Raw genomic sequence first — 24928 nt, 5'->3', positions numbered from 1 at the left:
GCAAGATTTCTTTATTGGATCTGGGTTTTTTTTTTTTTACAATTGACAGGATAATGATGATTCGTTCATGAATTCTAATGGAAGGACCATTCAGTTGATCCGAAAATGGGCGAAACATTAAATAAACTATTGTAAAAAGCTAACTAATGCTTGCAAGAGCCTGTTCAGCTGGAAAAGGTTATATGCTAGAGGAGGAAATGGGCCCTGCCATCTGTCACTAGATGCCAGAAAGATTTATCAGCTTTGCCGGAATGAAAGCAAGCACTCCCTTTGAACATACCTATTGAAAATTTGTCAGAAATGGTGAATGAAAAATACGTATATAAGAGAGCTGGAGATACACTCGTTTACAGACAGCAATGGGGACAGGCAACTCAGTCATTAAGCAAAGCAGTTACTAAGTGAAACCACAACTGTGCTTATGCTCTTCCTTCAGCTATCCTTTGCTGAAGTATACAGATCTGCAGATCTTAAACGCAAGGGCTGATCATAAAGTTACTTTCACTAACAACTTAAGATGCTTTCAAGATGGGATGAGTCAAACTAATGTAGGTCGAGACAAACAATGACTCCTACTTATAATAGCTGCATGTTTATCTGATGGGCAACATGAACAGGAGGTAGTAGTGATTTCTATCCCTTGTGTGAGCATCTTGGAGACAAGTGTTTAGTCATTCTAAAAGTTACAAAAGTTTATAGATCTGTAACCTCATGGGTTTCAGTCACTAGAACCCTCCTTGTATTATAAGATTTGCTACCATTTTAATGCATTTCTGCACTAGTCCACCAAGATGACATTTGTACAAAGAAAATGTATACATATGGACACACCAGCAAAATGACTGCCTGGGGGTGGGAGAGAAGGGGGAAGTTTTTGTTTTTATTCTCCCCATAGCTGTTTTATGAACTGAACTTTGAGGGCTTAGTTAATAATTAATGATAAATAATTCTCTATTAGCCATACGTCAAGAGTGTTGCAATGGAGTTATCTCTCTTACCGCCCGAGATTGAGATGATGAACTTGCACTGGCTGAGGAGCTCAGCTAATTCCACTCCACAGCAGCCTTGAAGTAGCAGCCAAAGCCAATTATATACATATAGGTGATGAGATTCCCAGCAGATCATCTATGCCATCTTATTCTTGAAGGGCTCCTTGGTGCTCTCTGAGCTTGTTTTCTTGCAGTTTATATTCTGGTGTCTTGCCTGCTTGTGTGGGTGGGGATGGTCTTAGAGATTCCTTGGTTGGGCTGTTTACTGATGGCTCTTTGGCAGTTTCTTCTCCCTATTGTATTTTCTTTTATAGTGGGGAGTGGTTTTACTTTTCACTGCACTTTTATCGAGAAATTTAAAAGGGGCCATTCCCAATTTTCTATTGATCAGAACAATGTTCAAGCACTATTTCTTAACGGATTTAACAGAGTGTACAAAAAAAAAAATCACAAAAAATGCTGTATCAATAACAGGACATATAATCAGTACCGTTCCCTCAAAGTAATCACACAAGGAAAGGGAGGGAGGTCTACTTCTTTACATAGTTTCTTGAAAAGAAAAATGTCAAGAGCAAAGGAACTGATTCTGTTTGCAAATTAAGACATGAACAATTAACAGACTTAATGTATTTTTCCCAGTTATGGACAACTAATCTCCAAATGAGCCCACCCAACTAAATTTTATTCAGAAGACTCCCTGACAAGCACACCACTTATAATATAAACACTGGTTGCTTTAAACAGATTTATTGAAATTGACAGAAACTGCTGCCAACTATAGTCACAGAAAAATACTGTGTGTTCCTTCTTAGCAGGAATGCCTCTCATACACTTTAATATCTGAAAGTAGCAAAAAATTAGAAGTATAAAATCAGCTGTCATATTGTACAACAAAAATATAGTTTCATCAAATAATCAAAATGGGAGATGACAGCAACTTTTAAAAAGATTGCACTGGCAAAATGACTGTTATTCTCTAAGTTTTAAAATTTCAATGAATTCAACTGAAAATACAAATATAGTCAGAAATGTAATGTAACAAAGTACAATCCTTGTATTTGTATTTTAGTTTACACATTTAAAATTAAATTGAATTTTATTATCAGAATAAACATTCATGAATATTTCTATGAATACAAATAGCCACACTGACAACTTTAATACCTTATTTTGGTATTATTGTATATTTTAGACACTTGATGCTAAAAAACTATTGGCTAGCCAAGTGTGAACTGTGGATCTGGTAGGGAAACAGAATAACAGGGCAATGAGATTATTGGTATTTAATAGGATATAATCTTAGTAAAAAAATAACAGATAACTTGTGAAACCAAAGTTTTCTTCTTGTTTCATATAAAAACTGATACAGTACCAGCAAACTTTTCCAAGATAAAGAATGAGTAAATCTTTCATCTTTATTTTTTTAATATAAAGATGAAACATAAAAAACCTCTGGCTTAGAAGAACTCAGGATGAATATCCTTCACAGCTATGCCAGAGAGACAAAAATAGAAACTTTGTAGAATCAACAATTGAAGAATGGAAGGAAGGAAATTTGAGTTCACAGCGCTCCTTGTCTTAACATTCAGCATGAAGCCATACACAAAACAGTTTTTTGATCCATTCTTCCTTTGAAAATAATTACAAACAAATGTTGATAAGGAAGTTTTGTTCCTAAAATATGGACATTTCTAACATTATTTTGCATTAGATTGCTCTAGAAATATTTTTTTCTCCTGTTAATATTTTATTGATTTCAAGTTGCAGATGCAAATCCATGGCAAAAGATGGATGGAGGGAGAAGTAGACTTCTTGATTTATCTAGCCTTGCAAATAGCCCACAGTTAACCCTCCCCTCATGTGTTTTTTTTTTAAATAATTTCACTTTCTTCCTTCCTTCTTGAAAAAAAGTCACTAAACGGACCTTCATGTCCAATTTGTTTTGAAGATCTGAAATAGCTGCAGTTTCATGATATCTACAAGCTTTTAGGGGCGTTATTCTCTTTCTACACATAGCTAATCCCTTCTTCCCTCCTGGTGCATTACTGGTTCATCATTACAATTTAGCTAAACCATGGTATAAATGGGTATATCTCTTGACATTCTTTTCTTCAGACTGCATCTAGCAAACATATTTAAATAAGATAAAAATAGAAAAAATGAATAATCAGCTTTGGGTAACAAATAAATTTGGATAGAATCTCAAGCCTTCTACAGAATCATCTCTGCAAAGCTGGCCCATCTTTTCAGCTAACAGCAACCTGCAAAAAAAGAGTAAAATATTTTTTAATTATAATCAATTAATTCTTCAATTATAATTTCTTCTGTCATTAAAATCAGAACATATGGGAGAGTTTTACCTTTCTTTGGCTAAAAGCACAGACATTCCTACAAGCTTTGCAAACTCTTCAGCGGTAAGAGATCCCTTCTCAGAAACCTAAGAGGGAAAAGGTTCAGAGATTAATAAATAGTCTGTATGTTACAATGCTTTTCTACCATCTTTTCCCTTTTTTATATTATATATTGAGTATCTATTTTTCTACTATCCTTGATTCAACAGCTTTACCATTCTGAGCAACTGTTAAAACTTCCACACATTTTTTTCATGAAAACTTTATATCAAGATGGAAATAAAATGCATTGAGTTTTCATTCAGAGTTCACCAAAATAAACCTGGCAGTTCTGTAACTGTCTACTAGAAATAAGCACCACTGCTTTTAGAGATATAAGACACTGTCATGGGTCTTATGGGTCTTATTCCTCAGGGTCGTGCGGAAAAACAAGGTGGAACAACTGATGACCTCCTTTTACCGGGACACAATCGAAAGCGTCCTCACTTATTGCATTAGGGTATGGTATGCTGGCCTGATACCCGCGAATAGAAAAACATTACAGAAAGTAATGAGCACAGCACAACACATCATGGGCTGTCCCCTGACACCACCAGATGAAATCGCTAGGGCTCGCTGCCTTAGAAGAGTGAGGAAAATCCTCAGGGATGACTCACACCCTGGTCAGCACTTCTTTACTCTCCTGCCATCAGGCAGGAGATATAGAAGCATAGCCAGTCATACAAACAGGCTGGAAAACAGCTTTTATCCGTGGGTTGTCAGACTCCTGAATGCAACATAAACACCACAGTTACGTAGTATGACAGACTTGCAGGACCGGTGCAATGTGTAACATGATCACATTGGTGCAATATAATATAATATAATATTAATGTTATGCACATATATGTATGGAGGATTGTGCGTTTGTTAGTATGATCACTGGGCTAGGGATTTTCTCTCTTTTTTTCACTGAGTGATGTATTGTGCTGGGGGGAGTGCACTAAGGGAGGCTGAATCAATCTCATTGTACACGTTGTGCACTGACAATAAAGATTTGAATTTGATTTGAATGACTGTACCCTTAAGCCTTAGATGATCTTAGGCGGGAAATCAATCAATCCAAAAGCTAGTCTTCCATTAATCCAAGCCCTAGGAGTGTTTGATAAAATGAGTGAGGCAATGAGAAGTCCCATAACTCAGTGGTCCTTCTGAAGAAGACTGCAAGCTTCGGTTGGCCACAGTGATACTAGCACATGTTTACAAAGACAAGAATGAGTCTTGCACATGAGTATGTAATTGCAATTATGAATAATACTGAAGATGGCTTTGCAAACATTCTCATCATATTAATTCCACCTCTGAATGATTAAGGGTCACAAATCATCAATGGCTTGCTTAGCAAAACTTAGTATGAAAACACAGGACTGTAGTTCCATCCAACTCCCCCCCACCCCCGAAACATCATAATCTGATAATTTTTAATAACAAATTAATAAGTTTATTGCCAATTGCACAGTGGCAGATAGGATAGCGCTCCAGAGGGTTAACGTCATTGCCCAGAAGATCATTGGTTTCCCTCTCCCCTCTTTGGAAGAGCTTTATAGCTCCTGCTGCCTTAAGAAAGTTCAAAATATTCTCAAAGATCCGTCTCATCCTGGGCACCCTTTTTTTGAACTATTACCATCTGGCAGACGGTACTGAATGATAAAAACAAGGACAAATAGGCTGAAAAACAGCTTCTATCCCAGGGCAGTAGCTCTTTTGAATTCTACTGTATAGTGCAGTGTTGGTGTGGTGTTGGGGTTTTCAATTCAATGTGTGGAGTGTGAAGGATGTGTGTTTTGTGTTTATTTTCATGGTCATGATGTGCACCGAAGATGGTGTTTGATTTCGTTGTACGAGGTGCAATGACAATAAACTAAACTAAACTAATTTATTGTTACCTAGCTTGCTCTGGGCAAAGTCAGAATATCGCTTACCACATTTCATGCTAAACTTGCTTAATCAAGCTAATGCATTATCAGTCATCTTCTCCCAGGTGGATTTGACTCTGAATAACTTAATGTGACATGCACACTGGCCTGTTCTGTGGAACTCAGGCTATAAATCTAAGAGGAAGAGCATGTTGTGGATTAAGGAAACGTGGAACATTTTTTAAGCTTATATGTTGGGCTTTCCCCATATAGAAATTGTCTGTGGGATTTACATGAGAAACCCAATCTTTGTCTGGCCATGACAAACCGTGAGAGTTCTGAGAAAATAATTCTCCCTTATCCTCTTCCCCAAGAATACAGTGAGTCAATGTGATAATCCCATATCAGGAGTACAGTATATATGGAGAGGGAAAGGGCTCAGATTGAAGAGATCAGAATTGCAATGTTCTGATGCAAGCAATGCCTCTTTTCTGTACAGGCAGTCCTCGATTTACAACAGTTCATTTAGTGACAGTTTGAAGTGACAGTTACAATGGTCCTGAAAAAAGTGACTTATAACCATTTTTCACACTTCCAACCATTGAAGTATCCCCATGGTCACGTGATCAAAATTCAGGTGCTTGGCAACCGATTCATATTTATGACAATTGCAATCTCCTGGGATCATGTGATAATCATTTGTGACCTTCTGACAAGCAAAGTCAATGGGGAAGCCAGAGTCACTCAATAACTGTTACTAAGTTAAGAACTATGGCAAGAAAAGTCATAAAAAGCGGCCAAACTCACTTAACAAATGCCTCACTTAGCAACAGAAATTTTGGTTTCAATTGTGGTTGTAAGTCAAAGACTACATGTACATGATGCAATGCAACACTCAAAATGAATACAATATGTGGCACAAAGCAGTTCTGTTTATCAGAGAGAGATTCTATGGACCCATATACTGTATAATCAAGTTGTCGGCAGAAGGAGGGGTAACAAAGGGTAACAAATTTGATAAATATCGAGCTTGTCTTCATGTGAAATGACCATCCCTTTTTTCACATAAAGCTTATTCCTACTCCCAGAAACAGGAAACCTTTTGAAGCTAGGCCTGTGCCCCTAAACTTTGGGTCAATTACCAGGCCTTTCCTGCTTTGCAATTTAATTTAACAAATTCATTTATTATTTTAAAAGGTAAGGCAAAAACAAAGAAGTCTAATATTTAAAAACGGGGTTTAGAATGAATTTAAAGGTTTTCCAAACAACTATTTCCATGATGAATAGTCTAGGTGGAAAACAAGGGTTAAAACATTGTATTTGCAGTACAAGTATCCTGTTTCAATAAAGATAGGAAATAATATATGCAGATAGAGGGGAATCTGTCAACATTAAAGTTAAATATACTGAGCCCAAACCAGATAGATGTCTTTTCTCCTGGCAGGTTTAAATGTGTGGGTGTCTACGGATGTGTGCTTAACAAAAGATAATAAGCAAAAGGAAGAAGCCCATCTAGATGCCAGGCTAGGCAATAACAATATGCCTCTTCCCTTAAAATACATACTGTCTCTAAAGCAGAAGCCACCATTTCTTCTTCATTATGTGATAGGAGTTCAATCACCATAACGCCACTGTCAAATATTCGTAACCTAAATCCCCAAAAGAAAGAAAAGCACAAATCTGAACTCGAATCCATCACCAAAGAGTTGGACTACCCACCAATATGATGCCCAATAGCAATAGCACTTAGCTTTATATAACACTTTGCAGTGCTTTACAACCCTCTCTAAGTGTTTACAGAGTCAGCCTATTGCCCCCAACAATCTGGACCCTCATATTACCGACCTCGGAAGGGTGGAAGGCTGAGTCAACCTTGAACCCCATTAGGATTGAACGGCTGGCAGTGAAAAGAGTTAGTCTACAATACTGCATTCTATAACCACTATGCCACCATGGCTCTAATACTCTGTTTTGGTACCCTCTGTTTCCCCTTTGTCTTAGGACACAATGAAACAGAATATTTCCATATCAGGATTAAGAGGCAGATGTCCTAGCAGTTCTGCAGCTTCAGTTACACAATAGGTTAAACCTGGATACCAAATTAACCCGTCTTCTTGGTTTAAACAGAACTGTAAGCTGATTCCACATTAATACACTGAAAAAATTGACCAAGTTTAGCATGTTGCATAAAGGCAGTGCCCAAGTTTGTAACTGATCTTGTATGATCACAACTTAAAGTTAGTTGCCATCCATATACTGATGCCTGCTGAGCTCCTTTCTTGCAAATGGGGAGTGTCCCTACTAGATTTTTTTTTCTTTGCTCTGCTTTTTCTCATATCTCCATCATCCATGGTTTCCTCAAGTTCCTGTTTTCCTACCATGGGTTATTTTGTCTTGCTTTCTTTAGCCGTTTTAATTAGCCTTTCCCAAACTCCTCCTCCTTCCTCATTGTATGCAGCCTGCTTTGATCTGAAGAACAGTGAGGATTCTTTCCCAGAGCCCCTCCTCATTTACTAGGACTAGGTCCTTCTTTGCAATTCCACATTTCCTCTTTCCTGTTCCTGAAATGTTCTTTATTTATCTACTTTCCCAATGTCTTTTCCACACTGTGCATCCGTAAGATCTCCATGACTTGCACACTCCGCTTGATTCACAACCTCTCTACGTGTAAGCTTTTGTCTCAATCCAAATGTCACATAACTCTTTCCTCATGTGTGTGTTTGGCAAAGAAATCAAATCAAATCTGTAGTATTTCCATCCCATTAGTCCGGAACATAGTTGTCAACTTTTAAAAACCATCTTTATTCCTGTGCCTTTAATAGTCTGACAAAGAAATTTATGTTAGCAAAGCTTTTTCTACATATGGGGACAAAGTGATAACAACTTGGTATAATGTAATGGCATATGTCAGAGTACTGTGACAGACATTACAAGGTGGATGAAGAAGTGAAAAGTTCAGTCCAGTATGATTTCTACACTCCATAAATGCATGAGAAAGCAGCATGGAGTTTTATCAGAATAATATCAGATTATAATATGGGCATTTTCATACGATGAGAAAACTCCACACATATATTTAGGTTTTGCTTTTTGCCGCTCCCTAATTCTGAATCTCATTTTTCTCCACATAGGTTTTATAAGGATCTGAAAAACACATCAAATAAAGGTTCTATATGGACATCTGGAGATCCTGAACAAAGGGCAGGATATAAATCTAACAAACAAGTAAATAGAGCCATGGTGGTTAGAATGCAGTATTGCAGGTTAATTCTGCCCATTGCCAGCAGTTCAATCCTGACCTGCTCAAGGTTGACTCAGCCATCCATCCATCCAAGGTCAGTAAAATGAGGACCCAGATTGTTGGGGGCAATAGGCTGACTCTGTAAACTGCTTAGAGAGGGCTGTAAAGCACTATGAATCAGTGTATAAGTCTAAGTGCTATCGCTAAATACAAGGAAGGGAAAGGACTGAGCCCCATCCCACCTTTTGAGAGATTTCTCCTGTACCCCATTACAATTTGAAGACTTCTTACCTTAGAGGTAACTTTAGTGATTCCAACATCTTACAAGCATTTACTAGATCTTCAGGGGAAAGCAACTAATGAGAAAATATACATATGCTTAATCTTATAATAATCACACTTCTACATTTAGGATATCCCTAACAAGGCTTTTGCATTCCTTTGTGAGATTTAAAGAGCAATTAAGGGACAATGATTACAATTTGAGTAATGTTGTCATATACTATAAACCCCATTCTTTCTTCAAAAAAACCATGAGTGTGTGACACTTAAAAGAATGAAGAATAACATACATTCAGACGATTCATACTTGCTGAAGACATGCATATTTGTCTTTTTGGAATGCTTCATTGTCATTCTTTAACATGATGCGTGTTGGATTACATAACACAGTCTTTCAGTCTCTACTATCAGCTAGTTGTGAGAATAGACATTAAAAACTGATGCAGTTGGCCAGCACCAGATTGGGGAAGTCTGTCCTACCTTGTCACCATGTCATTGAGCCTCTGAAAAGAACAGTGGAGAACAGACTTTGCCACCATCTACTTCTTTGTTTCAAACGTGCTAGCCTCAAAATGCACAATAGCTGGAATCCATCTCTCCTCCTGCGCATTTGGCAATTCCACAGCAAGATGCTGGCAATGGAGCATTCCTTGGGTCTCCCGCTAGCTGATTTGTAGCAGAAAGCCTTGCAGATATTCTAGTTTCAACTAGGTTTCTATGAGATGTTTACATCTTCTAACCAAGTTTGTGCACACCCTTTAACTATTTTAGTCTATCAACAGTCCCAGGCTCTCAAAGCAGCAGTTTGTGTGTGTATTAACACACACACACACACACACACTAACAATCAGCAGACACATCTTTTTCTGGCTTTCATTTTACAAAACTGACTTTTTTTGACCATAGGATCCTCCTTATACTTTAACAGTATATGTTTGCTTGTTTCCTAATAATAATCCTAGTTGAGTTTAATGGAATTTCATTTCAGGTAAATTTGAACAGGGTTGTGGCCTTAAAAATGGCAATCTACATGTTTGTTTTCATTCTACTGATTTCTAATGCATTGCCAGATGGCTTATTGTGCTAGGACAATCTTTATGTTATTGACCAATAACAAAAATAATGGTTAAGTTCCAGTATTTTCCATCAGCAATTACCCCAGAAAGATCCCTTGGCATCTTTAGTTAAGCTCAAATAGTTTTGTTAAAGTGCAGAAGACAATGCATTCCTTACCTCTAGGCCACGAGCACGATTCACCAGACAATAAACTTCTGTGAGGGACATTATTCCTCCCCGTTCCTGTTGATTTAAGAACAGCTCTTAAAACACAAATTCTGCTATCCCAAACCAAATCTGGCAATCTGACAATATCAATATTTCCAGAGAGAGAGCACTGGAAAAATAAAAATGGTACTGAAGTTATAATCCAAACAGATGTAGCTTCACAGCAGCAATATACCTGATGCCAAAACCAACAGGTGCAAGGCTGTGGTAAAGAGGACAGTGGTACCAGAACGTTCAACAGAGCCATAAATGTGTCAAGTCCTTCCAGTCATTTTTTGCCAGTGATACTTAACATTGCCAAAAATATACCTCAAATCAATAATCTCTTTTCGAAGAGTTACAGCTTTTAACAAAATACTAGATAACCTGTGACTCCCTGGGTCATCCTCTCAGAGGTAATTTCCTTATCAGATTTCTCAATGCTTCCAAGAATGTGAGTGTTTCTAATGAACTTCCTTTACTGGAAAAGCTGGGATACATTCAAATGTATCTGCCTTGAAAACAGCCCACATTAAACAGTATAGCGCAGTCAAACATCAGCACAGGAAATGTTTTGTGACATTTTGAATTATGCCACAAACTGTTCTATGGTAACTTTTATGTCATTAAAATGTTTATAAAATTTGCCAAATTTCAATTTTATGGGAGTCATAGATCCTGGATTTGGATGCATTCTGCTCATTTGAGGAACTTGGCTCAAAACGCTTTGCCTATGGTGTACCATTTCACCCATTTAAAACATTATGGGAATCAAGTGTTAGTAATATAAAGATGTGAAGCGAAAAATAGAAACATGACCAATATTTATTCTGAAATGCCTCTGAATTGAATTTTTGCAGAACTTGTATTACTTTATTTGCCATGCATTCAAATATCTCTCCTCTTAGCATGCATGGGTATGGATAACCACATTGTCCTGCAATTATCTTTCAGAATGTCTTCTTTATTCCATGGCATCCAAATGTAACATTTATGCTACAATAATTTTAATGAGCGCTTCTGTACCGGAGACAAATTCCTTGTGTGTCGAATCACACTTTGCCAAATAAAGTTCAGTTCAGTTCAGTGCAATTCAATTAAATATTCTATGGGGCCTTCAAACTTGACAGCTTTAAGACTTGTGGACTTCAGCTCCCAGAATTCCTCCTCCAGTCATGTTAGCTCAGGAATTCTGGGAGTTGAAGTCCATAAGTCTTAAACTTGACAAGTTTGAAGACTCTTGGACTAGAAGATGATCTCCGAGATCCCTTCCAGCCCTAGATTGCTGTGCTGTTTCAAAGAGTCTTCTGAAGCCCAGGGTTTGTATCTTTCCTTCCTCTCCTTTTTTTCTCCCTCCCTCCCTCCTTCCATGTATCTATCTATTCATCCATTCATCCATATATCTCATTCACTTTCTCCTCTCTCCCTCCTTTCTCTCTCTCCCTTCCATCCTGTCTTTCTTTGTCTATCCCTTTTCTTCCTTTCTCTCTTTCGTTCTTTCCCTTTTCTTTCTTCTCTCTCTCTCTCTTTCTATATGATGCTCAAGTTGAAGAAATCCCTCTTAGTTACTTTTAGTCTTCTCTATTTCATGTTTTTATTTTTATTTTACTGAGTTTTAGTTTCTACCTGCCTGGTTTTACATTTCTTTTATTCTACTCTTTGTGCTATTGTATGAGTAATCTTGGATTTTTTCCCCCTGTAAAGTAGATCTTGCTTTGTGAGTGCGTTAGGCAGTGATTGAAGTTACGATGGTGAGGATGAAGTGACTTGGTGCCCCATGTCTGCACTTACAGTCTTTAAAGTGTCATTCTCAGTGATTTGTTTGTCTTTAAAGTAAGTCAGAACTTGATGTCTTTGACCTGACTTCATTTTTTTCTCCCCACCCCTCATAGAATGGAGAAATTGCTCCCCCTTTGGAGCTGTTTTTCAGTGCAGTTTTTATCTACAGGGCTGCCCCAAAAGCACTCACCCTAAGTCGAGAAGCTCAGCTCTGTGGTCTTAATTAGCTGGCTTGCAGATGCTGCTTGAAACTGTAAATATTTTAATTATTTTTACACCTTGGTTTTTGTCTGCCTCAGGATTGGGAGCCAAGAACGCCACCAGGCAAACAGCTGGTACTAGCATATTCCTTTCCCGTTGTGTGCCTGCTTCCTGTCTTGTAATCCCTTTTCCTCAAATGAGTGGAAATACAAACATTACTTCTCTTCTTGTTGATTATTCCAGCACTGGGATGAGCATCCCAAAGGATGCAGGAGTGGGGAAAAAGGAAAGCTGATGGAAAATTCGAAGCACAGTTGCAGTCAAGTGGTGTTCCATTTAATGACCATATCGTTTAGTGACCAAGTTGTTAATCTCAATTGTGGTGGCTAAATGAGGACTATGTGTATTTTAATGGATTTATTTACAAACAGTTCTGATTTCATAAAGCACTATATTTATTTTATTAGGTAAGCTATTTTTTTTTTCTCTATCATGAGAAAAGTAAACAAAGAATTATAGTGGAGGAACTGAGATCTGTAGATTCAGGATCATTTATGGATAATGTATAAAAAGACTCCCTTGGAATCAAATATGTTAACTTTATATTTTTGACAACAGTTCAGTAGTGATTTTCCAAGATTTCCTTTTTCAAATTCTGTTTCTAGACTACAACCCCAGGATTTCCTAATGTTCTCTGATTTATGTGCTAAGTAGATTTGACTTCTTTGGCCTTTTAAATTTAGCTAAAGTGACAATGTGCTGGTATATAAGGCTGCACATTAAAAAAAAAAAAAAAGACAATTAAGTACTTTACCTCTAAAGGTGCCTGTAAAATTCCAGCCAATTGTTTTGCCAGTTGCATATGGTAATGAGTGCCAGATCCATGGGTTTCCCGGGTAACTGGATTGGCAATGCCCATGCTCAACAAATAGGATTTGAATCTTATTGTCTAAAAAATGACAAATTAAAATTGAGAATATCAGATTTTTTATCAAACAGTAACTAATTATAATAGACTATGTGAACTTGGAAGAAGATCCTAATACACCCAACGCACGAAAGAGGGAAAATTCAAAACAAAAGAATGATGTCCCCCTACAGAAGAACAACAAAAGGGAGGAAGGAAGGAAGGAAGGGAAAAAAAAGGTTTTTCAGCCTCACATGGTCATGATATACACCTGGCATACTTGAAAAAAATGTAGCAGGATCCCATCATTTTTTTGTCGCTTACTTTCTGACAAACAGATTTGAGGAAACTGACTAATCCATACAGTGGATTGGTAGATTTTCCATGAGGATATTCTCTTTTGAGAAGCTTCCCTTAGTGATATGGGAGTCTCAGCTTTGTGTTTATTAAGATTGGGATGGCGGAAAAGAGATTTCAACTCAAGGGTAAGATAAAGTATAGAAATGGAATGAAATGGAATTTTGATAAGTCCCCACTTGTAATATCATGCAACCATATTGTGAACATGGCACCCCACTATATTGGCTATATTTATGTAACACTAATCTTGTTTACCTTGTTAATACTTGTTTACTAATATTCACTGAACAAATCACAGTTTATTGAAAAATGAGCTGTTTTACCACTTTGAATGATGAAGGAATCATAATTTGGCAGAATATTAGCTGACCTCATCTTCAGTGATGTCACCCTGCTTTTCTCTGATCTTGCTAGCAATTGATTTGGACAATTCCACCATTTCCTTTGCCTGTAAGACACAAAATAAAACACAAAATCATGATAGAACACAATCTTGCTCCTTTATTGTGAGATCACTCTTCACGGAATAAGTTTGAGTTGCTGAACTGTTCAGCAGGTCAAAGCTAGGAAAGAGAGTTCTTGGATTAGGTTTAGCTGGCATTTCTCTTCCTTCACAATCTAGTTAGGTGTTATTGAGTTGGAGTCAATTGTGGCTTGCTGTATAGACAAATATCTACCATCTAGACAGACTGTCAATAATATTTCACTTTATCTATTTAGTTTATATGATAACTTCACAATTAATCATTAGGCTATGATGATTCAAATAATGCACAGTTTTATTGATAGTATGTGCATGTTTTATATATATATAGAATGATACATTTAATACTTCTATATAGCTGAATCCCAGAACTTCCATCCCCTATTTTATTCTGTTGAATAAAATTAGTTTCTTCAGTCCCCAATTAATCAGCATGCTTACTAATAAAGTGGAGGTATTACCTTTTCCATCAGCTTACTGAGGTCTTCAAAAGCCTGAAATAATAAACTGATTTAGTAATACATAATTTCTTCATATTGCAATAAAATGCAATTGCATCACACCTGTAATTTCACCATTAACTTTCCTCCCAAATTAAAAACAAAACCTAAAAAAAACAATTGGTTGCCATTTTTGGAATTCAAGTATCAGTAATTTTAATACATAAATAATTATATACATGCTTCTGCTTTGTAATCTAAATGGATTTATTTCTGACTATAAAAGCATATTAGAGACTTAGCTTTAAAAAGCCTCCTATCTTCTAGCAAGTCATTTTCAACATGGTTTGAAAGTAAATAGTTACTCTAAACCAGAATATTCTTATCTGACATGTAATTATACATATTTTACAAGTTAAAAGTAAATTAACACTAGGAAAATTTGTAAGAATTTATTAGGGCATGGTGCTATGTAGTTTTACATATATTTGCAAAACTCACCATTCTAATTAAAAACTGCATATTTAGCTTTGCTCCCAACAACATAAACAAATTTCTTACTCAACAATAAAAGAAAAAATAGTATAAATCAACAGATAGTGTGTTTTAAATAATCCTTCTACCAAATGATTTAGACTTTACAAAGAAAATGTATGCACACCTGAAAGGAACTTCCTGAGACAAATAACTAACTGAATCGCTTTTTTTAAAAAAATAACAATAACTAGCAGATGCAGGAAGTAGGCCAAACTATTGCTGAAGACATAAGCAAACATCTGCATTTTAACTGGATAAAGAACATAATCCATGCTGAACAAAACATGTACATAATCCTGAATCATGACTAGAAATATATCCAATAATAAAGTAACATTTTCCAGTGAAATTCTCCACAGAAGATTTATTCTCCCCAAACTGAACATCCAAAAATAAGATAACCAAAAGTACAGAAGAAAAAAGAGAATAAAGTTACAAAAGATACAAATTAAAAAAGAAGCTTTTCACAATAGGAAAGCCTCAGGTTTATAGAATTCTCTATTTCCATTCTTTTTGCCTGCCCAAATAGTGATAGTTCTTGGTTTTCCTAACCTTGATAAAACATTTGGTATTGGAAAATGTCCCCTGCTCCAAAACATGAATGCAATTTGGTTCCCTTAAAATCGTAAAAGTATAAATGATTTATGCTAGTTCTGAAGAAAATTACTTGCCTCAGAAATATTTTTATCCATCTCTTTTCTTCTTTCTTCTAATTTCCTCTCAATGCCAACAATTCCTGCAGCTCTTATTCTTCCACTCTGAATAATATAACGTATGATAAACAAATTACGATGGAAAAGCAATGCAAGGAAAGATGCAGCAAACATTGATAGCTGCATTTAGAAGCAGTATTACACAGTGACCGTTTTTGTATCCAACAAAACAGGTTTGGTTTGAAGAAGACGGGAAAAACATACAGTATTTTTGCTGACAGGTAAGAAAATAATAGTAACAGTTTTCTAGTTTGTTTTGCCTTCTTTCTGCCTTCTTTATCTTGTATCTGTGAACTAGGTAGGGTACAAAAAGATACCATTCATAGGAAAAGAAAGTACTCACAACATCATTAGAGAAAATAAACCAACAAATCAAGTTTTCTACATGATGATTTTTTTATTTATAAATAAATAATTAAATCAATACAATTGTTTTTGCTCTAGGGCAGGGTTGTCAAACTCACATCGTCATAGTAGCGTCACATGACATATCAGGACTTTTTTCCCCTTCACTAAACTTGGCATGGGCATTGGCAGTGCATGACGCATTTGGCCCCCAGGCTGCGAGTTTGACAGCCCTGCTCTAGGGCAAACCATTTCTTTTCACATTCTGAGGCGAGTTGGGCTGAGAGAGAGGACTGGCCCAAAGTGATGTAACTAGCTTTCATGGCCAAAGTGGGACTTGAACTCATGGTCTCCTGCTTTCTAGCCTGATGCCTTAACCACTAGACCATACTGGCTCTTTCAGCAATATATGAATACAGTGAATGTGCACAGGGCATGGACTTGTCACCTCCCATTCATTATCCAATGCAGATTATATGTCTTCCCTTTAATGTCAAAAGGGGTTAATTGCATGTGGATATTATTGATATAAACTGCATAAACTGTATTTTAAAGTTCAGGAAATCACTGTTAAGAAAAAGCACAAATTGCTGGATTCAAAGGTACATTCCAGGTAGTTAAAAAGGGAAGCCATATTTCCCTATTTCCTTGTGGCTGTGCTAGTGAAAGAGAGACGAACTGATGAGGTTAAGGCTCATGTAGGTACATGTGAAACCTTGATTTAACAGAACACCTGGGGGAAATGGATGTCCATCATTCCTGATTACTTGTTAAATTAAAATGGTTATTAGTGTAATCCATTATGCAATTTTGTAAAATGACAGAATTACAATGGAGATTTGTCTGTTGCATTCAAAATCTGCTAAACCAGGTTTCACTGTAATCACAATTCACTATCTAAATAAAGTCAGGGTATCATTTCTTAAAATCTTTCTCAGCATACCAAATGATATTGGCATTCTAAATTATGACGTTTTCCTAAAAGTTATCAACTATGCAATGTGTACCTCTTTATGAAATAAAGACCCAGTTATATATTTTATATCATTTTTAAAGAGGTTCACTTGCAATTATATTTATCCAATATATATCACATACTATGCTCCTACGCAGCTTCTTCCTCTTTGATGTTTTCTCTATCATGTGTTAAATACCATTCTTACTTAGAAATGAGATATCCAAACATTAGAAACTGCATACATACCTGTGAAGCCTTGTCAACATCTATGGTTTGAGAAGCTGGCATGTTCTCCCATCTGCGCTGAGACATTTCTTCCGTAAGCCTCCTGAAGAACTATGTGGCCATAATGTCAAAAAATGAACAATTGTAAAAGGCAGCTTTACTAAGAACAGCTTACATCCTGTGATGATACCTCTAACATCAACATCTGCCTATTCCAGGACTTTGGGAAAAACTCAATAGGTGAATAAAAATGTCAAATCCAGTCTGAACAATCTGGCTGACTGCACGACAAACCATTATAATAATAATCTTGGAATTCTGTATAATAAAATCCCTTTTCTCTCCTTAAAAGAATCTTTTAACCACACTAAAAAATATTCCTGTTATTTTTATACAACAGTCATTTAGAAAGCATACCTACCTCAATCTGACCATGTTCCTTGAAAGAAAGCTTGATATATGAGTATTTACTAGTCTGGAATGGACCAGGATCCTTATTGGAACCTACTGAATGAAGATGTACAACTATTTTGGCACTAAAAATACAAAAAAAATAGGAGAAGAGGAGGAAATGAATTTTTTGTTATTAAAAAGTAAATTCCTAAAATCAAAAAGCATTATTAAATTTTTTTCATTCAGATTTTTTCATTTAAAGCAAATCAAAAATAAGTGGGGGAAGAGAAAGTTTCCATAAGCTTTAAATCATTTTGCATTTTTAAACATCAGTTAAACATTCTACACTTTGAATGTACCATATTTAGTGGAACATTTGGGACAGATACATAATTTTTGGTCAAAATAAGACACAAATGAGCCTCTGAAATTATGCCAATTAACAGATGGTATTGAGTATACAGTTCCTGTAAAATAGTTATAAAGTTGATAGGAGACAAATATTTAATTTATACACTGTCTTATTCTTTCCACTTTTCCCTACAATATCCCTGTTCTGGGGGAAAAATGACTGAATAGCTGCATAGGAAGATACAGCAATGGCCAATAAATCTTTAGTGCTCTTCGAAGATTTGTGTTGATGATATTTTACCTTTTTCCTATCCCGGCTGCTTGCTCTTCAATGAAGATAATTTGGGAAAGAGGAATAGCCATACAGCATTCCTGCAATAAGACACAAAGGGTAAAGCAAAGACATATTTGGTGGAACACAGCATTTCTTCTAATAAACTGTAAATAGCTAACATTGTTCCAACAACAGGGTCTGTCATCAAATATACATTTAATTACATGGTATCGTTATGCATAAATATTAATCAATAGCATAAACTAATAGCCAGTAAAATATATTTTTTTGCTTGGCAATTTTAAAGAAAGCTTATATGAACCCGTTTGTGAACCCGAAGAACATCTGCAATCTCTTTCTTCCTATTTTCTTCTGTTGCCTGAGAAATTGGGGAGTGTGGACCCCAGAAGATCTAGAAAGCAACTGGGAAAAACATGCTCTAGCAGGTTCCTCCTTTTCATCTGTTCATCTGATGCCTTGTGATACAGGTGATAGCTACTCAGTAGCAATACTGACATCAATATTTTACAGGTAGTCCTTGACTTACAACAGTTCATTTAGTGACCGTTCAAAGTGACTGGCACTGAAAAAAGGGACTTACGACTTGTTTTTCACACAATCATTGCAGCAATCCCCATGGTCATGTGATTGAAATTCAGACACTTGGCAACAGACTTGAATTTATGACGACTGCAATGTCCCACAGTCGTGTGATCCCCTTTTGCGACCTTCTGACAAGCAAAGTCAATGGGGAAGCCAGATTTACTTAACAACCATACTACTAATTTAACTACAGTGATTCACTTAACAAGTATGGCAAGAAAGGACACAAAATGGGGCAAAACTCACTTAAATGTTTCACTTAACAACAGAACTTTTGCACTCAATTTCCATAAGTCAAAGACTACTTGTACTTATAGACATCATGAAATGTTCTTCACAGAACAAAGGGTGATCTTAAACACATAGTGAATATATAAATGTAGTAAATACATAATCTGTTCATTGCAGTTTGGAAGGCCCTTCAATAACTAAATTGTAAGAGAATATGCACTTATTGTTGCTACTACCTGCTGCAATGCAGAGTAAGACTCAGTGAACTCATTGGGCTTACAACTGAGTAGTCCTGAATAAGATGGAGCTGCAAATTATGGCAAATATCTGGGATATAACAAGATCACCAATTTCAGTTTTCATGGCGATTAAACTTTTCAGTACTTCAATAGCATTCACAGAAGAAAAAACATTGGATTCCTGATTTCCATTAATCTATTTGTTGAAGAGGACAATAATACATTTATAAATATAATCACTATATTTATAACATGGAAAGAAGGGATAGAAGCTTAAGTAACAGGGGAGCACTTGCTGACCGGTCTAGAGCATAAGAGAGAATAATCAAGATTATGAACAAATCCTGAAAATGATCCAGTCATATATCAGGATGATCCTTGGTGTATGCTGGCTTATTAGGCCCAATTTGTTTTGTAGTAATTGTCACTTGGATAGATATAAGGAGCTATAATCCTAAAAGATAACAGTATCCTTAAACCTGGTTGGTAAAGCAACTTCTAGTAACAGGAAATCTTCTTTGTGGACTATTCTCTTTTGGACATTCAAAAAACAAACTGAGATTCCTTTACCAGATTCCTTTGGAAGGTAGTGTTACTATTATATTATTTGATACCTTTAATAATAAAAAGCAACAGGTTGATTTTAATAAGTAAGTCTTACCAATTGATCATAGGACTTTTTGGACACAGTAACAGCTTAGACTGAAAGTACTTAGAATACAGGTTACAAAGTTTACAGTATTTCATTAATTATTAATATATTTTTGAAATGTTCACTGAATTCTCATTAATAAAGCTGAGGTCAAATAACTAAATAAATGATCAGGCATATTCATATTTTTGCACTCAAATTCAGTTTACAACTGCATGCAGGTTGGAAGAAGGTTTGAAAGGATTTGCTTCCCAGTAAACATAGGGAATGGAATCCCAAGTTACTCATGCAGACTGTACTCACTCAGCACATTTTTAAAATTATTTGTTAGATAAATGTCCTCCTTTTCATTCAAGAGCTCAAGGTGGGGAGCATGATGGCTCACAAGGTTAGGACGTTCGGCTAATGATTAGTAAGCCCACTTTCGAGACCAGATTGCTGTTGCGTGGCGGGATAAACTCCCATCATTTGCTCTAGTTCCTCTCCGCCTAGCAGTTCAAAATCGAATAACCACAAGTAGATAGGTACCACTTCAGTGGACACATTAATGGAGACATGAAACCAGGCATCGCCAGGCAACAGTCATATTACTGGCTAATCTTTTCAACCCGGAAGCGCCTTAGGCACTTCCGACAAGAATATGAGTGCAAAGAGCTGAAGGTGGCACGTAGGGGTAGACCTTTTCCTTTGTTTTCTCACAGCAGCAACCCTTTGTCGCAGTGGTGGGATTCAATTTTTTTTACTACCGGTTCTGTGGGCGTGGCTTGGTGGGCGTGGCAGGGGATACTGTAAAATCTCCAGTCAGAAGTGGTATTTGCCAGTTCTCTGAACTACTCAAATTTCCACTACCGGTTCTTCAGAACTGGTCAGAACCTGCTGAATACCACCTCTGCTTTGTGGTAAGAGAAATTGACCGGCTCAAACACATTCTGTGAGCTTCTGGAGCTGAGGATGGTTTACCAATACTAGTTAATCACCAAACTAACTCTTATTATTTTACCAGCTTTCCCCTGAAGTCAACATTTCAACATCTACTGTGGTAAGTTGAGGGACCCTCCAGAGCCAATGGTGAGAATGCATAGGAACTGTAAGAAAGGAAGGAATTACTCCCCTTCATTCCATAAACAGAAACCAATTCACAGAAATAAATGACTCATGTCATAGAAGTTATAAAATAATATATGGCTTCTCCAAATTTTGCATGGGATTCCTGAGCTAACAAACCTTAGCAATATTGATCTATATACAAACTTCTTGGGGATAAGCAGATATGGCCTTTTAGAGGCTTTTGTATTCTTTATTCCTTGAATTATGAGAGACCAAGACCTAGCACCCCTCCCAATGAGGGAGGTACCAATGGGGGAAGAGTACCTACCAAACAATTGAAGCAGAATCTCCCAATAGAATATCATGCAAACCAATAGTAAAAACTATTGGTCTTTTGGGGAATGTCTGGCCCTACGCTGGTCTTTCTTTGCTAGAAATATTTTTGGTTTCCTGGTCCTAGTCCCTCAGAGAAGAGCTTTTATGTAGGATAATCCACAGCTGCTTTGAGAATTTATTGAATGGTCCAAATAAATCACACTCACTAATTTCTGAGCTTTCTCTGCTTGCTATAAAACTTCTATATTTTTTTAATTTAACAAACTGAAAAACATGAAGTTGGACATGAAGACTTATTTTGCCCATACAATTATCAATCAAACTTTATCATATACTACAGGAAAATTACATATGCCAGAATAAATCTACTTACATGATTTTTCTGATCTCTCCAGATCAATCTGTGTGTACTAAGGAGCAATACTCCACTTTCAAACTTCACCTAGAGAAAAAAAATGAGTAGATTTTAAGGTATTCAGAACCTTTGCTTCCTTCAATATGCTATTTTTTGTAGAATCATACACGTGTTAGGAAAATATTTTGTGTTTGGTTAATAATTTTTTCAAAATTAGACTGCAGAAAGGGAGAAGAAATTAATTCCTTCTAATGTAATTATGTGCATCCATTTCCATAGGAAAAACAATGAAACGCAAGGGGATGAATTGAAAAAAAAAGTCAAAACAAAATGTCATGCAAGAATTCAAGATGTAAAGAGCTACCAACAAATGATGGCTGAGCCTTTGTGTTTTGTAGCAGTCTTATGCAAGAGAAATATTTGCTTGTCACCCAACCTAAGTCATTTTAATTAACATTGTATGTTTTCCTCAAGGTATTTTCTTAACTAGCTCTATCTACCTATTTAAGGTACTCCCTTAGTTAAAAATATAAGAGTTCACACATTACAATAGCCTGTTTTATGATTTATTTTATTTTTGTTAGCATGAACTCAATCATTCTGCCTTATTAATGTATCATATATGATCCCAATTGTAAACTTCTTTAACTGAATGGCCCAGTAGGATCATTCAAACCACTGTTCAACTTGCCTTCCTTCCAGGAACTTGAAAAAGACTTGAAAAATTTAGTGGCTAGAATGAAAATCTATGGCACCTGTATTCCAATGAAACTTCATGAACTAAGCCAAGCATTGCTACAATGAAAACTTAATCTGAGAATACATGAATCTCTTCTAAGGATGCCTAACACCAAGGCACTGTAGATATGTACAGAAAAAAAGTCTAAAACTCAGAGCAATACCTGCAAGAAACAATAAATGTTTAACTTCCTTTTTAAGACATGGTCACCCTTGATAGTAAGGGAAAAAATTAAGCAACACATTTGAAGATACTACTATTGGATTGATTCACATATTGTGCTAAGCAATGTTGTTTAATTATGATTTATTAATAAACCACAAGTTTATGTTTACAGACCACCATTTGCAAGTGTAGTAGTTGGGTTCACAGAAGTCAAAGTGAAGGAGGGAATATTTCTTTTAAACAGAGAATGCTTTAATATCATGTATCGTCCAAGAACAGTTATATGTCTCTTGTTTCAAAACTATTAATTCTACCCATGAAAAATTGGTAGGTAAGCAGAGTATTAAAAGTTTCTCAACCTAGCATTTTATCTTTAAGGGTTTGGATTTCCCCCCTTTTTACTGGTAAACTGTAAAGAAATCTATGGAAAACACGGGAGAAATTACAAACAATTACAGACTCCACTACAGATTACAGGCAGTAGTCTTAATTAGGCTGCAGAAAGAACAACTGCAACCAGTCTGCCTTCCAGGAGGACCTTTATGTTGGGTGGGTCAGAAGAGGGCCGAGAAGGTACCCACAGACCCTTCACAACTAGGACAAATCCTCCCTTCAGGAGGCACTACAGGGCACTGCATGCCCAAACAACTAGACAAAGTGATAGTTTCTTCTTTTGTGCTTTCACTTTGATGAATTCCTAATTCTCAGTGTTGTCTAATGTCTATTTTTATTCATGTAGTGTGGCTGCAATATTATTTATCCTTCATCTTTACTACTCATAGGTAGTAAATACCTATATACTTATAGGTATTATGATTTATGATTCTGTTGCTTTGTGTTGTACACTCTGAGCTTCTGCACCAGGGACAAACTCCTTGTATGTCTAATTGCACCTGGCCAAATAAAGTTCAATTCAAAAAGGAAAGACTCTAGCAATTGCCCTGGAACAAAGATTTTGGGGACATTTGCATTCCCGTATTTTAACACTGTAATTTTATTATATTTATATATTTGTATTTGTAAACTGCTTTAGATGTTTATGCCTACAAGATGGACTATAATACTGAAGAAACAGCTTCACATATGACCGAAGAGGCAACACAGCAGCGCACAGAGATGCACAAAATTCCTAACAGAGTAGGCACTATACGGCTTTCCTTAGAGATAGCATAAATATATATAAAAATATGGGACTACTAACATTGGTGCAAAAGGGCGTGGAGAAATTGACTTCAATATAATTGCCACTTTTGAGTAACGAATAAAGAAGGCAAAAGCTAATGAAACAAAAGGAAAAGGACATTCGAGGAACCGGATCTACCATACGCCTGATTCGCTGGGGCCTGAAATCCGGGATGGAAGTGGATTCCTGTTTAGGCGACTCCCCGTCTCTCAAGTAGCGCCCCCGCGGCTTTCTCCGGTCGAAGAACGACCTGGTGGGCTCCTCCATCCCCGTTCCCCTCTTTGCCAGCTGCCTTTAGGAGAGGCCGAGGCCCCTCCGCCCTCCCCCGCCGGCTTCCCTCCCTCCTGGCGCAGCTTCCATCAGCCGCCCTGACCTTTTCCTCCCCATCGTACAGGCGGACCCCGCGCTGCTGCGTGACGAGGTTCTCGTGGATCTCCAAGAGGCCAGTAGCCCAGGCGAAGCGATCCATGGAACCTCCGCCGCGCACGAACGCGCTTCCCTTTCCCGGCAATACAGACGGCTCGCTCCGCCCATGGCGCCTCCCCTTTGGACGTGAGTTCTCGTGGTGACGAGAATGACGCCAGATGTCATCACCGGAGGCAGACCTTATAGGCGTCATTTAACAGAACAGAATAACAGAGTTGGAAAAGGGACCTTGGAGGTCTTCTAGTCCAGCCCTCTGCTCTGACAGGAAACCCTGCACCATTTCAGACAAATAGTTGTCCAATCTCTTCTTAAAAGCCTCCAGTGTTGGAGCATTCATAACTTCTGGAGGTAAGTTGTTCCGCTGATTAATTGTTCTGACTCTCAGGAAATGTCTCCTTAGTGCTTGGTTGCTTCTCTCCTTGATTAGTTTCCATCCATTCCTTCCAGCCCTTAGGTGCTTTGGAGAATAGCTTGATTTCCCTTTTTTAAGCACTGCGCCACCCATTGCTCACCCGCCAGACATTCCCTTCAGACTTGTTCTGTGATAATTCTTAGACTGTGTTTTTTCTCTGTATAATATATATGGGTATAGGCATAATTTTATTATTATATTTATTTATGTAGTGTATATTGGTGGTGGTGACCTTTTGAGAGCTGTATGCAATGAAATTTCATTTTAATGTATGCCGATTAGTGTACATTCAAAGTGACAAAGTTATTCTAAAGACTTCTTGTTAGTGGTAGGCAGGCAGACCGGCTTTCTAACTGTAAACAGGGGGAAATTATTATCCCGTTCCAGAAGAGTTTTTCTAAAATATCTCGAGAATATTTTCCTCTATTCCCACCTGCCGAGTGTAGAGTTACTTTTGAACACAATAAGCATGTTTAAAAGTAAAACCCATGAAGTTTTAATGGGATTGTAAATCTGCACGTATAAAGGAAGCAATTCCTTCCAAGCTGGTGG

At 36.9% G+C, this 24928-nt stretch overlaps 1 protein-coding gene across 3 annotated transcripts; it reads right to left on the bottom strand.

Annotated features, from left to right (window-relative positions):
- Positions 1-1720: 1720 nt before the first annotated feature.
- VPS36 (vacuolar protein sorting 36 homolog) lies at positions 1721-24078 on the bottom strand. 3 transcript variants are annotated; one of them, XM_026668599.2, is made up of 14 exons: positions 23912-24078; positions 21470-21538; positions 18016-18086; positions 17392-17506; positions 16992-17081; positions 15401-15487; positions 14214-14246; positions 13639-13716; positions 12816-12950; positions 9992-10057; positions 8768-8832; positions 6800-6884; positions 3350-3426; positions 1721-3250 (listed from the first exon to the last, which is right to left on the bottom strand). In XM_026668599.2, the coding sequence occupies exons 1-14, from the start codon at positions 24005-24007 to the stop codon at positions 3157-3159; spliced, it is 1161 nt and encodes a 386-aa protein (XP_026524384.1). In that variant the 5' UTR covers positions 24008-24078; the 3' UTR covers positions 1721-3156. The 3 variants fall into 3 exon arrangements, with proteins under 3 accessions (XP_026524384.1, XP_087803763.1, XP_087803773.1); XM_087947637.1 differs by having other exon boundaries at positions 23677-24044; XM_087947647.1 differs by lacking the exon at positions 23912-24078 and adding an exon at positions 23682-23908.
- Between the last annotated feature and the right edge of the window lie 850 nt (positions 24079-24928).

The sequence above is a fragment of the Notechis scutatus genome, chromosome 1 (assembly GCF_049901735.1).
Source record: "Notechis scutatus isolate UNSWTSFEM ecotype Mainland chromosome 1, rNotScu1.2, whole genome shotgun sequence".
Taxonomy (NCBI): domain Eukaryota; kingdom Metazoa; phylum Chordata; class Lepidosauria; order Squamata; family Elapidae; genus Notechis; species Notechis scutatus.
The sequence above is the reverse complement of the archived record's forward strand: the minus strand, read 5'-3'. Positions and strand labels throughout refer to the sequence as shown.